This window comes from Capricornis sumatraensis, chromosome 3 (assembly GCF_032405125.1).
Source record: "Capricornis sumatraensis isolate serow.1 chromosome 3, serow.2, whole genome shotgun sequence".
In the NCBI taxonomy this organism is placed as follows: Eukaryota; Metazoa; Chordata; class Mammalia; order Artiodactyla; family Bovidae; genus Capricornis; species Capricornis sumatraensis.
This window is the reverse complement of record NC_091071.1, coordinates 133,399,722-133,414,901: the sequence shown is the minus strand read 5'-3', so window position 1 is coordinate 133,414,901 and position 15,180 is coordinate 133,399,722. Positions and strand designations below refer to the sequence as shown.

Here is a 15,180-nt window from a genome sequence, read left to right as displayed (position 1 = left end):
TTAATAGAAAAGCGAGTACTAAAATGAGATGACATTTCCATTAACCTACATTTCAATTTTCAAGAACGCTTGAGGTTTTGCAAAATATTGTGAATGGGAAATTTGTCTGTAAAGAACATTAACAATTCCAGCAGGCAGGTTCATTCATTTGTCATCCATTCATTTATTTAATGCACTTTGGGGTCAGCTATGTGTCAAAACTAAGAATATGAAGACAAGAAAGGCCCCCTGCCTGCCCCCAAGCAACACACAATCTCCCTTGGGACGACAGACCACTAACCATCACAGTACAGGGGCAGAAGGCAGAGAACCTCACTGAAGCACAAAGGAGAACAGTAGAAGGGCCAGTAATTCAGGAGGGGTAGGAGGGCAGAGAAAGGAGGCACCTGAAAGGATTCCTAAAGGGTAGGACACCCACGAGTGTCAACTGCAAATGCCAGTTGCCTTGGATGTGAGACCGGAAGTTGTGTCTTTGGATTAAAAGCTGCATGAGGACAGAAATGATGCTCTCACCTCTTCCTTTCCAATTCATCCATGAGCGGACCCACCAGAGATAACTGAGGAACTCATCTCACTCCAAGACTTTAACTAAGTAGTTAACTTCCCACAGTGCTTGACTAGATAGTGTATAAACACACCATGCAGATTTGTTCTCACATCTCCTAAGAGCTTATAATTTATAATGTAAAACATAACAGTTGTTATTATTCTTAATCTTCAGAACTGAAATGTCACTGCTGTGTGACAGATTGGGAAACAAACTAATCATAAAAAGGCCATAAAAGCTAATAACTAAAGGAAATAAAAGTGCAAAAATAAATCAATGTGAAATTACAAATGATCAGAATTTTCAGTTGTTTATTATGATTTATATTATTGAGCTAAGAAATCTATTAACCTTTTGATATGGGAAGATGGAATTTACTAACTGAGTTAGAGGAGCTCTACTTTCATTGTCATGCAGATGGATAATATTTACAACTTAAACATCACCCTCTTTCAAAATAATGCCAACACTTTGATAAGTTACTGAAATGCAACAGCAAAAACACCATCTACTGTTAATCTTCATACATGCATGTGGCATTGGTCAGGACAAACAGATGAATGTGGCACTTAAGCCAATGCGTGGAGCATTCACACTGAACCTCTATTGTCTGTGAGATGATGGATCAGCCTCCTTCCACATTTTGGCTCAACACTACCTCTATTTTGAATAAGACACTCTATCTGCTGAGCCTACCATATTGGTCTGTCCACTGGCCGTGTTTTGTAGGGAATCAACTATTATGACTGATTCTCTAAAGTGCTTTTCCTTCTCATAACCCAACTTTAAGAGCTGTTCAGCCCATCCATCAACAGACGTTTGAAAAGGGGCCAATATCTGGTCAGCACTGTGGTGCCAAACTCAGCTTCTTCAACTGGGAACACACTCTTGCCCGAGGGTATGACTGTGAGTCACAGAGAATATGAAGCCACAATATAAAAGGGCACAGATTTCTGCCACTGTTCACTCAGTGGTCAATAAGTGAACACAGTTCTGTATTAATATAATATAGGGAATATAATATGGAATACAATAGATTAAAAATTTGCACCCATTTTTAAGATAACACAGAAGATCCCAAAGGAATCCTATGTGGAAGTTGGTTTTAACCATGTCCCCAAGTAGGAGGTTTGTTCTTCTGTGCTCTGGGGTTATTCTGGTGGAACACTCTGGGAAGTGGTAATGAGCAAGCGAAAGAACCAGAACCAGACAGAGCTGAGTTTAAATCCTTGCTCTTTCACATTCCCTGAAAGTCTGACTTTGACCAAATCACTTTATCTCAAACCTTTGTATCTTCATCAGACAAGTAGTACTTGTTTATAGATCTTCATATTAAATAACTTTTCCTGGTGCTGGCAAAGATTGAAGGCAGGAGGAGAAGGGGACGACAGAGGATGAGATGGTTGGATGGCATCACCGACTCAATGGATATGAGTTTGAGCAAGCTCTGGGGGATGGTGAAGGACAGGGAAGCCTGGCGTGATGCTATCCATGGGGTCACAAAAAGTCAGACACAACTGAGTGACTGAACAACAAAAAAGCACAGCTGACAAAGCTGGGGGAGCTTTTAAAAATACACCGTATCAGGTCATGTTCCTGCTTAATTCCTTTCAGTGGATACTTTTGCCCTTTGAATAAAACCCTACATGTTTCTATGTCAGGATCTAAATTTTGGGGGGCACAGAACCCCTCTGACAGTCTGGTAAAGCCTTGGGGGTCCTTCTCAGAATAATAGTTAACTAAAGTACATAGGATTACAGAGTAAATCACTCATATTGAAATAGCATTGATATTAATAAAAAGTTTATGCTACAGTAATATATATGTGCTTCTCTGTCAACATCAAATAACACAATAGGGTGGTAAGTTCTGTAACTACAGTAATTTTACAGTGTGTGCTAAGTCGCTTGGGTTGTGGCCAACTCTTTACAACTCTACAGACTATACCCCACAAGGCTCCTCTGTCCATGTGATTCTCCAGGCAGGTATTCCTGGAGTGGGTTGCCATGCCCTTCTCCAGGGGATCTTCCTGACCCAAGGATGGAACCCTTGTCTCCTGTGGCTCCTGCACTGCAGGAAGGTTCTTTACTGCTGAGCCACTGGGAAAGCCCCAATTTTGCAATAGAGATGAACAAATAGCCTTTTAGGATATCTGTAACAAACGTAATTTGATATGAAGATATTTGTGATTTCTAGTTGTGAAAGTCACAGGTACTCCAGCTACTCCTGTGGGTTGTTTTTCTCCCTTGCCTATATTCATGATTGAAGGAAATTTTAAATTTCATTCAGACATGAGTAAAGATGAAAATTCATCTTTTCCCATCCAGCTTTGTGGACTCCTGGCTTCCACTCATGGATGCTGTGGAGATTGAGGAACGCACAGGTGAGGAGCCAGAATTCTACCAATACTGGTTCGTGCCCTGCTCTCTGATCTTGTCTCCCATCACCATTCCTCTGCCTACCGCACTGTGGTCAACCAGCCACTTGCCTACTTGCTCTTCAAACACGATGAACTTTAGTCCTCCTCAGGCATCTGGTTTTGCTTTTCTACCTGGAACACTCTGCCCTTGGATCATTGCATGATGTTCCTTTCCTGTTTTCTTTATCTCAGCTTGCATCACCTCCTCTGAGAGAACTGCCCTGATCAAGCCCACCTAAGTAGCCACCTACCTGTGCTACCCTGCTGTATTTTTCTCATCGTAACATTATTATCTGAAACGATCACGTTCATTTACTTGTTCTTGTGTTTACTCTCTGTTTCCCTGCCCTAAAAAGCAAGCTCCGTGGGAGCAGGACCCTCATCTACACATTCAGCGCCACATTGCCAGCATCTAGAACAGTGTAGAGGACGAAGTAGGCGTCTGATACTTCTTGGCTAAATGGAGGCAAAATTACTAAGGATTCCAGCAATGTTACTTCTCTTGTTGTTCATTCATATTTGAGGTACTAGGAGGACACAAAGAGATGAAAGACAAACTCCTGCCCTCAAGCAGTTCAAGGCCTAGTGGAGGTGGGAGGCAGCCGGCCATGTAGAAAGCTGGAGGGAGTTCCAGAGGAGGCTCCTCCACTCTGCTGTGCAACCATGGACAAACCTCTGGGAGGGCCTCATTTCCCCTAGTGCAGATGGTGGTCTGAACAAACTGAATTTCCTATGATCTACTGTTTATGATCGTTTAAGAGCTAACAGTGCAAGGGAGCAGATACGGCAGGTGAGGGGTTGTGACCGGAAGTGGAGGAAAGTCACAGAGGAGGACAAGATTTGGAAGGACTCTGATATCATCAGCCTCCAACAAACAATGAGGAGGGGGGATTCTCAGACTCTTGAACTCTGTGTTTAAAGACACTGTAAAGGCCACCCAGCATGACCACTAGGTAATGCTTTGGATAAGCCTATGAGGCTGTTTTTGGAGATGTAACATAATACCCTTGCGTTTAGATGGAACCCCAGTATCAACGGTAGAATGGCACTGCTGGCTTCAAATCCCAGCTCTGTTGCTTACTAGCTATGTGAACTTAGGCAAAGCACTTACCTTCTCTGTGTCTCAATTCCCTCCTCTGTAAAATGAAAATAACTACATGGGGTTATAGTCAAGACTAAATGAGGAAATGAATGTAATAGGTGTCACACATATTATGATTGTGTGGAATGGCTTTCTCCTGTGTCAAACTTATTATGTATCCCTCACCACCCGCCCCCCTCCCTGAAACCATTTTCCTCTTGTTCCATTATAACTGAGTTTTTACTAGCTAGAGACTACATTATCCAGTTTGGAGTTTCTGCAAACCAATATATAATTATACCTTACCTTTTCCTTGACATTCACGTGAGTATTGAGTTCGGCCATCTTGCTTCTAGTGGAATAAGCCCTACCAAGAAGGAAAAAAAAAAGATTAACTTTTAAAATGGATTTCTCAATGTGTTATTTTTATGCTCTCTTCCAATACAGTAAACAATTTCATTTTGCCATAATCATAAATACCAATTTAGAATATAAAAATACTTCCAAGCTAAGCACTTGTCTTCGACACGGTCTAAAAGCATGTTACAATAATTCCAGATGACAACATAAAATCTTTTATTCATACTGTACTGACACAGAAAATGACAAAATCAGATGGGTATGCACCTAATCTGTGTTCTTTATTATGTAAAAGAATGGTGGTCAAAAAACAGTGAGAGGAGGAAAAGTGTACCTATTTTAACTAAGCACTGTCATCATACTCTCTACTGCTTCAATGTTTTTCAATCTCAATATAGCAAACACTGATTGAGTCTTTCCCGCATGTATGTTACTATACCAGAACACTCCAGGAAGAAACAGGAGAAATGGTTTCAGATTAAAACGTAAAAAACACATAACAGTTTTAAAACTTGCATTTTCACTTATCAGTATGGAAATATCCCTCTGAATCTACACATATATACCTTTATCATATTTTTAATGACTATAAATTCATGATCTCTCGTCTCAGAGGCACTCTTAAAACTGCCCATAATCATTGTCTCCTAAAGTTCTTTAGGTGTTAAGCATTTGGTATCCAATCTTCTTTGAGAAGTGGCCCACTATGAGAAGATCTTTATTCTTAATATCTAGCTGTGGCATTACCTTCTCATCTGGTCTAAATCCTTTGCTATTATTAAAGAAGATAGACTGTAAGTCTTCTATAGTTTCAATCTCTTTCTGAAATTGAGCACAAATGACTTACAATGGACAAACAGATTGGTGCGGAAATTAGCAGCTAGATAGGCCAAGATATCAACATACTATCAATTTGCATGTTTTGTCAATCAAAATTTACTTTCTATTTGCTTTTTTGTCAATCAAGAACCACTAAAGCTCTTTCTTATATTCTTTGACTTTCGCTACCAACAGTATACCTAGGAGACTTCCCTAACGATCCAGTGGTTAAGACTCCATGCTTCCAATGTAGTGGCCACAGGTTCAATCCTTGATTGGGGAACTAAGATCACACCAAAATAAATAAATAAGTGAAACAAAATAGCTTACCTCCAAGCTAGAAAAACCGAGAGTGTATCTAGATTTGATACATTTCAAGGTTAACTTGCAAAAGTTCTGATTTCTCCCCACCATTTTCTTTTAAGCTTAGGTCTTAAATAAAGCATAAATTCAGATCCATTACCTTCTGTTGAGCTTGGCAATATGTAACCTTAACTCTATCACCACTCAAATAAGAATCCATATACTATTATGTTATTAAATATTAATGTTAGAAACAGTAAAATTTTATTTTTACAAGCTTCCAAATGATACTGTCACTAACACGAATTTGGGCACTGTGGTGGGGGAGACGCTGCATACTCAATCACCAGAGAGACAGCTCCTTTCCACATACTCTGCAAAGAGTGCCCATCCCACTGGATACACCTCCCATTTCACTAACTCTTCCAAATGGTAAATCTTGTATCCTCTGCCTTGGCATAAGGGAGAAAGTAAATAATGCTAGCTGGGAAATAATGTCTGAATTTCATTCTCATATATTTTTGCCCCTGAGAGTAACTAGTAAAAGACAATAGGATTATTTTCTGATTATCCATAACAGTGAATAGAGATGGTATGTGAAGTATAAGGACATATATCAGTTTTGGGGTTTTTTTTTTTAAACAAGCCATAGATGTGAAACCTTTGATCAGTTACCACAGTGCCTGCAAGATGGTCGATAAGCATGATATCTGAAGACATATGAATGGCTGATTTTCATATTCAAATAGAGGTTCTGGCATTATGCAAACATACATGGCTTATGCATGGATTTTTCCACATGTGATAGTGTATGTATGTGTGAGAGAGAACGAGGATGGGGGAGGTAGTGAAAGAGACCCAGGCTGCAACAATGGAGTAAGGAAGGCTTAAAGGATACAGGAGGACTTGGGGCTGTTTGTCAGGATGGATCTGAGCCACATTTCCTCTCATTAGACTAGATTAGCTAAGTCTTCCAGACTCATCTACTCCTGCCATTAAAGAGGTGTGAAATCTGATAGAAAAAGGGGTTTTGTTTTTGTTTGGCTTTTATGTCTAAGATTTGAGTGTGCAGCGTTTTCTAAAGCTGGAGTGTTGTAATCTACGTAAGAATCAGGGAGGAATTCCACGGAGTACAGAAAATTTCTGAGATCTGAGCAACTGGCAGTATGGAATGGTGAGCTAGATTCATAGAAATAGACAGTTTCCTTGGCAATTTCCTTTCTCATTGACCTCGGCGTCTAAGTCAAAGAAGACTCTTTGGTTGTGATGCCAGTAAGATTAATTACAATATTATTTGGTGGCGGGGTGGGGGGAATGCTGACTGTGAGGGTAGAATGGGGCTATTACAGCTTCCTCAGATGGAAAGATAAGATAAAAAATAATTTGTAGGGAGCTGTTCTTTGTCTTTTTTATGCTTTTTTTCTTTTTCCCCTTGCGTGAAGGGCTGCCTGTACAGGTGATCCCTTCCAGCTGGATTCTAATGGCCTCTGCATGCCAAGGCTCTCCACTGGTTGATGTGTAACAGAGAGACTGAAAAATCAGCTACAGCTTCAGTTATGGAAACTAGAGGAAAGATTTCAAAATAAATAGAAAGTAAATCCGGTTTGCCTTAAAGAATTAAGAGTTTAAGTGGTTAGAATTAAGAGTTTAGATAGTTAAATTGGGTTTCATTAATAAAGACGAACAACGAGGACAAGGCTGATCTTCATTGTCAAAGGTCCTTGCTGAATCCACACCTGGGCTTGGCAATAGCCTGCCCAGAATACTCTGAAGCATGTCTCGCCCTGGCACAGCATCATGTGTTCATTGCCTTTCCTCTGACCCCCTCGCTCCTCTGAAAATGAAATTGTGCTATGCCCCTGTTTTCTGGGATTCTGTTCTCTGTTATGAACTGTATCTGGACAGTCAAATCCCCTGAATATGACTTGTTTAATTTGTATAGTTGTTAAGGAAATTTTCCTCTAAGAAACAATATATTGGCACCTCCTCCTAAATGACAGGTCCAGAGTTCAGCAACTTGAAACTCCATCCCTCAAAGTTGCAGATCCTTTGGGTTACCCTGAGAAGCCTTGGATGCTGTGACTAAGAGACAGAAGTCTGGAGCCAACAGATCTATTTCTTCCCCTCTCACCACACTTGGTCACCACCCTTGATGGTCTATCAGTAACATAGCTTGATCTCGGAGTTTTAAATCCAAAAGAAAGGTACAATGATCCCACACTCTGACTTCTTGGGAAAGAACCTGGTTTCTAATCCTGTTATCACTTAAAATTGCTCTTAGAACAGACCAATGACTGAGGCCTAACTATTCAAACCCACACATACACATCCCATGCATGTAACTAATCAACAGAAAATGAAAATAACCAGAAACACAAGTCCTGATCCTGGAACAACATTTTAACAGCTTAGGAATGTTTGAAAATTTTTTCCTGTAATTTTATACTTTGGCTTTCAATTTTACATATAGCCCAGAGAAAAATAAAGATCAAGGAAACCGTTGAAATTTTATTTATGCAATCTCAGATTAATATCTTACCTCAGTCTAGATGCATGTTCCATAGTCAAAAACTTATTAGGAAAGATATCAGTCCCAAAGGAAAGAATTTCACTGTTTATCACCAATATATCATCTATGTACTTCTCCAGTGTAAAATTAATAATGCACAACTACAGTTACCACCAATCACTTCATGTACAAAGTTATATCAAACTGAACTTACTTATGCAAAAATCTTACTTAATATGCATTAATGCTAGTCAGAAAATCTATTAGTTTGTAAAAAAGAGAAATATTCTTTATGAAAAATAAACCCGAAGAGTATAAATTCTGGAACATATGTTTGTTTCAGCATTTCTAATTAATACAATTCAGAGAAGGCTAATATATACAACAACCTAAACAACTGAAAAAGATATTACATATATATTAATATATCTCATGTAATCATATAAATTATAAAAAGTTAAAGAGTGTAAAAGAAGGTGTTAGTTGCTCAGGCATGTCTTACTCTTTGTGACTGCATGGTCTATAGCCCACCAGGCTCTTCTGTCCATGGAATTCTTCAGACGAGAATACTGGAGTGGGTAGCCAATTCTCCTCTCCAGGGTATCTCCTAAATCTGATCAAACCAGGATCTTCCGCATTGTAGGTGCGGAAGCCCTACCATCTGAGCCACCAGGGAAGCCCAGTCTCTGTTTCGCTTGTTTCACTGTGTAGGCAGTAATAAAAGTTTCACTTTTGTTTCTCTGAAACCTATTACTACTCTTAGACTGACTTTCCTGTTTTCATGTATCCTATTACTTTTCTGGAATGGAATTTAGAGGCAGAGGAAATACATAAGAAAAAAAAATTTAATAATCATTTTAACAATTTTTTCAAGGTTATTTATGCAAAGTCCTCCCATGATTTATAAAAACCTAATAGAGAATGTCAGTTGGTATGAGAGGGTGGAGGTCAGAAAAAAGAAACTTACTCATGTCATTTACTTGCAAAGCCAGATTTGAATGTGGGCTGGTCTGAACCGGAATGTCCTGTAAAATACTTCCTGGATTTCAAAGGCATGCTAAAGAAAAGGAATGTAAGCTGTCTCAATACTAATTTATGTCAATCGTGTGTTGAAATGATAATATTGGATGTGTTGAGTTAAATAAAACATTAAAATTTAACTCCACCCATTTCTTTTCACTTTTTTACTGTGTCTACTAGAAAAATTTACATGGCCCATGTGGCTTACATCTGCTAGAAGCTGGTGTCCTGGAGCAGTGGCTCTTCAAGTGGGCTTCCCAGAGGAGCAGCAGCAGCATCCGAGAACTTGTTAGAAATATAAATTCTCAGCCCTGTTCCAGAAGGGCTGGATCAGAAGCTCTGGGAGTGGGTACAGTGGTCAGTGCTCCAAACTGCCCTCTAGGGCATTCAGACCCATGGAGACTAAACTGAGATCCACTGCCTGGGAATATTAAGAATGGGCTCTTCTTTGATCCCAGTCACTACACACAACAAATAGACTCTCCAGAAGCCTAGACAGATAAACAGGGTGTGGGAGTTTAGAGGATGGTTTCCTACCAATTACCTTGTTAGGGAATGGTCATTTCACCAACATACTGATTATAATAATAGCAATAAATATGGAGCACTAATATTGTGCCAGGCACTCTCCTTAGTGCTTGATATAAATTTATCCATTTAACCCTTGTGTGAAGTCGCTCAGTCGTGTCCGACTCTTTGCAACCCCGTGGACTGTAGCCCACCAGGCTCCTCTGTCCATGGGATTCTCCAGGCAAGAATATTGGAGTGGGTTGCCATTTCCTTCTCCAGGGGATCTTCCCAACCCAGGGATCGAACCCGGGTCTCCTGCATTGCAGGCAGATGCTTTATCCTCTGAGCCACCAGGGAAGCTTATTTAACCTTTATGCCCCTATAAAGCAGAAACTGATTGTGCCCATTTCATACACATGAATGCTGAGCAACAGAGGTTCCGTGACTAACCCAGAGTCCATGGTAAGTGACAGGGCCAGGACTCAGGCACAGGCATTGTGACTCTGGAGCCCAGAGCCGCTGTGCTGGAGACACTTCAAAACCATCACAAACAAGTCATGGAGTGCATTACACATGAACTGCAGGAAGAACTCTGCAAGGAGAATAAAACCAGTCCCAGCCACTGCCTTTTCCAGTCAGGCAGGGATGTGATGTATGCCTTGTATTATACATTCACAGGGCACACAGACTGCAGAGCGAACCACTGAACTCGCACAGGAATGGGCGGGAATGTACCTATTACAAAGAGATGGCTGTTTTCCTGCGGCTTCTGCCTCTGATGAGAGTGTTAGAAGCTGCATTTAGTGGGCCCTTGGCCAACAAGCTGCTTCCCTGATTCTATGATGTTGCCCAGAGGCGCCACGACATTCCAGGGTCTAATGTTTAACTACTACATCTTTCTAAATTAAAGTAATTAAAGTGTCTCTGTAGCCAATTTTTGTACAGCCTTGACAGTGTTGTGATCACATAGATCCTGAGACGTCATCTCATGGCTGCCTCAGAGAGGAAGAATCGGGACTGATCTTGTGGTGCTAAGTGCTAGGTCATTTCAGTCGTGTGTGACTCTGTGTGATCCTGTGGACTGTAGCCCACCAGGCTCCTCTGTCCATGAGATTCTCCAGGCAAGAATACTGCAGTGGGTTGCCATGCCCTCCTCCAGGGGATCTTTCCCACCCAGGGACTGAACAGGAGTCTCATGTCTCCAGCATTAGCAGGTGGGTTGTTTTATCACTAGCACCACCTGGGAAGCCCTGATCTTGTGGGGAGGAAATCAATTATGTGACGTGACTGGAAAAGTAGCAGAAAGCCTCTGTTGAAACAGAGCGCCCCATGATCTCCCAGAGTGCCAACGCCTAGGCTGAGAAAATCTCTTAAGAGATGTCTACATTCTTACTTAGTTTATGGCATGCTATCATCTCCTGAATACAGGGTGACTTCATATGTTAATTTATTTTATTCTCTACTGCCATCATTTGGCCCTTTGCAGAGAGTGGTGCTCTGACAGAATGAGAGACAGGACAGGTGAGTTTTGATAGAGATCTAGGGAGAAGCTGCAAATTTATCTATAGGGCCACCATTCGTCCTGGTGGAACATCTGAGCAGAGGTTCTAGGTTGTCAAGAGTATAGCAGGGCCTCAGGTCTCCAGCTGCAGAAAAAGAGGATGGAGTTCTAGAGGAGGAAAAGTAATTTCCCTCTTACACTTTGAGTTATTAGTTGGGGCCCCTGTAATAAAAGATTAATAGGAGAAACAAACACATGCTTATTAACATGTATATCTCATGGTATCGCTCAGTTGTGTTTGACTCTTTGCGACCCCATGACTGTAGCCTGCCAGGTTCCTCTGTCCATGGGGTTTTCCAGGCAGGAATAATGGAGTGGGTAGCCATTCCCTTCCCCAGGGATCAAACCCACGTCTCTTGCATTGCAGGCAGTCTCTTTACCACCTGAGCCACGAGGGAAACCCCATATCTCATGGACACATGGAAGATGGTCAGGAGAAAATGAAGAATTCTCCCCCCAAGGTAGCCTAGAATTCAGGATAAATACCATCTTAACAGGGAAAGCAGAGGGGGTACAAGCCTCTGAGGGGACAGTAAATGATTTTTAGGAAAGACAAACAGGTCCTTAAAAGAGCAGATGGGAGCTATGATAGCTTGGGACAAAGTCTGCTGAGTGTGGTGTCAAATCTAGTTTCCTCTTCTGTGATGAGAGTCAACACGCCCCCTGGGAGTTTCACCAACCAGGGAGGGAATTTATGGCAACTGAGTTCTTGGACAATCTATCTTTAAGCAGAAAAGCAGAATTCAAAGCAAGTCTCTTCCTGTAGTTGCTGTATTTCAGTGCCCATAGCTCACCAAATACACCAAAGCATCATATTTGGGGGTACTATGCTCTGAACTCCCACAGCCATGTTTTGGGATGGCATCTTCTCCAACCTTCAGAGCACGGGACCTCTGTGGCCCTTTTCAGCTCATAGGTACTCAAGTCTGTAAGGGCCCGCGGGGTGATGGGAGCAGTGAGCAGCCAGAGCAGCTGAAAGCTGAAAATTTACCTTTAAAAACAAAAAAAGACATGGGAGCTGTCTCCCATATATTTGGCTATTTCTCTGCAAAGATCATCTTTAAACTGGCCAAGGACTAACTGTCCAGTTGCCTAAGCACAGTCAAGGGGACTGACATGCTAGCTAGCTCAAGAGGGAAACTGCTCCCTCTATAAAACTGGAACCTTGTCTAAATGTAACAACATACAGGTTTTCCATTGCTCAACTTTTCCATTGCTTAATCTCTCTTCCGTTTTGTGCTCTCTTTCCTTTCACTCCCACCTTTGCTGTTCCTTATCTGGTCTTGTAATTACTGAGGTCTCTCATATTCCAAGTACTTCAGCCACTTCTTTTGTGGTTTAATTCCCACAGTTTAATAAAGGTTCTTGTGCAGTGCCTTGCTCCTTGGAGGAAAGTTGCTTTAATTATTAGGAATGAGGACACATAAACAATGAAACAGGGAACGGTGACTGAAATATGACTTTCATATGAAGGGTCCTAAAGTACACTTTTTTTGTGTAATTTGAAGGGGGGAAAAAAGATCTCAAGGTTGCATTTTTATTCAAAGACACTTCAGTGGACTAAACCCACTAGAACAGCTTCACGGAAAAGCATTTTAAGGGCAAATGTCAGGGGAAAAAAATTCACATTTAAAAGCCCAGTCTCTGCCTCTTTTGAAAAGCAGGGTTAGCCTTTGGTTTAGAAATGTCACTGCCTACTAAGTTCTTTGTAGGGGGAAGAAAGAAAATTGAATGTTTTCTTTAAACAGGTCATTAACAGTCAATACTTATTTGAAAAATCCTGCTTCTAGAGGCAGATAAAAGCTTCCAATCACTTGAGCACATCCAGGGCAAGATGGGCTGATGCAAGTTTCAGACCTTTCTGAGAGAATGTCTTGACTCTACAGCCCCGGGTGCTTGTAGAGGAGGCAGAGTCATCTGGATTGTACGCCCTTGTACACGCTGCACACAGAGTGGTCTGGGAGAGCACAAAGCAGACTTGATGGCGAGCCCAGCTTTGCATTTTCCATTTTAGTACCGGCAAATGCGTATGAATGAAGATTAACCATTTTTGCATAAAGTGCCAAACCACCTCCTCACTCACTGCAGCAGAATGCAAATAGGAGCAAAAGAGCAAAGGACAGCTAAAATAAATGCGTAGATCTCAGGCCCCCGAGAGCACAGGGGGAGGGGTGCATGGCAGGCTCTATTAGCATTCATCTGTGGCCTGATTTTTCTATTTAATTTGAAATTATTTCATTGCATAGGTCTCTGACAGCTCGAGAATATAAATAAATGCCTTTTTCTAAAAGTGACCCAATGCTGGCTCCTGGAAGACTCTGCTTCTGATTGCTGGGCTTTCAAGCAAACATGTGTTTCCATAGAGATGTGGGTGAGCGGGGCCCAGTGCAAGTACCCACTTGTATCAGCAATTCAATTATGCTGCGTTCTTTCAAGATGCGATGATGTCAGCTCAAGTCTTTACAACAGGCCCATCCTCAGAGATGCCTTGGGAAAGGTGAAGTGGCCGGCGTTTTGAGGTTCGGAAGAATAAATCCATTCTCTCCAAGCATGCTATAATAAGCTGTCTGCCCACAGATCACACCGCCTTGCCCACCACGCCTCTACTGCCCACGGAACATATCCCAAACCCCAGAAGCATTCAGGCAAAAGATTAAGCACAGTTCTCACACCCCTGAACACCAAAGCACCTCACACCAACTCCCCAAATGTTGAAAAGGAAATAACACACCTTCTCTTTCTTTTTTTTCCCTTTCCCCCAGCTCTTTACCCAGCTATGGCAATTCCTACACAAAGTTTTTTCTTAATATCTGACAAACATTTACTAAACACCTACAACATGCTGGGCTCTATGGAGAATGCTGGCAATAGTCACAAAATAACACTTATGGAACTCTTCCCGTATACTCCAGGTGGCTCAGACTGTAAAGAATCCAGGTTTGATCCCTGGGTCGGGAAGATTCCCTGGAGAAAGGAATGGCTATCCACTCCAGTATTCTTGCCTGGAGAATTCCATGGACAGAGTAGCCTGGTGGGTTACAGAGTTGGACACGACGTAGCAACTAACACACACACACACACTTTCCTGTATACCCAAGTATGAACTTGGGCACTTTCCAAGTATAAACTCATTTAATTCTCATAAAGACCCTGTGGAGTATGTTAACCTTCATTTTATAGAGAAAGAAATGTGAGCACACAATGGTAAACTCCTTAAGTCACACTGCAGGCAAGTGCCTGAGCTGGGATCTGAACTCGGACCTCCTGACTCCAGGAGTTCTGTTCAGTTCATTTCAATCACTCAGTCGTGTCCAACTCTTTGTGACCCCATGAACCGCAGCACCCCAGGCCTCCCTGTCCATCGCCAACTGCCGGAGTCTACCCAAACCCATGTCCATTGAGTCGGTGATGCCATCCAACCATCTCATCCTCTGTCGTCCCCTTCTCCTCCTGCCCTCAATCATTCCCAGCATCAGGGTCTTTTCAAATGAGTTAGCTCTTCGCATCAGGTGGCCAAAGTATTGGAGTTTCGGTTTCAGCATCAGTCCTTCCAATGAACACCCAGGACTGATCTGCTTTAGGATGGACTGGTTGGATCTCCTTGCAGTCCAAGGGACTCTCAAGAGTCTTCTCCAACACCACAGTTCAAAAGCATCAATTCTTCAGCGCTCAGCTTTCTTGATAGTCCAACTCTCACATCCATACATGACCACTGGAAAAACCATAGCCTTGACTAGACGGACCATTGTGGACAAAGTAACATCTCTGCTTTTTAATATGCTGTCTTAGGTTGGTTATAACTTTCCTTTCAAGGAGCAAGCATCTTTTAATTTCATGGCTGCAATCACCATCTGCAGCGATTCTGGAGCCCAAAAAAAATACCTGCCCCCAAAGAAGCTTAAACCATGTGATGGAGATAGATATACAAGTGAAAATACAGAAAAGAGGAGCTGGGGGAGGAAAGCAGCATCAGGAAATTAGACCTGGAATTGACCTGGCTAAAGGTTTGGGGCAGAGCACCACTGGGGTCGTGATCAACCCAGCTGGCCAG

At 41.9% G+C, this 15,180-nt stretch overlaps 1 protein-coding gene across 6 annotated transcripts in view; it reads right to left on the bottom strand.

The window, feature by feature from the left end:
- SPATS2L (spermatogenesis associated serine rich 2 like) overlaps positions 1-15,180 on the bottom strand; it is a 184,026-nt gene that overhangs the window by 91,737 nt on the left and 77,109 nt on the right. For 5 of the 6 annotated variants that reach the window (XM_068967263.1, XM_068967268.1, XM_068967267.1 and 2 more), the window contains one exon: positions 4,354-4,414. In XM_068967263.1, coding sequence (XP_068823364.1) covers positions 4,354-4,392 — 39 coding nt within the window. In that variant the 5' untranslated portion in view covers positions 4,393-4,414. Of the gene's footprint in view, positions 1-4,353; positions 4,415-8,540; positions 8,651-15,180 lie in introns of those variants that run through there. The other variant, XM_068967264.1, reaches the window with a different exon arrangement.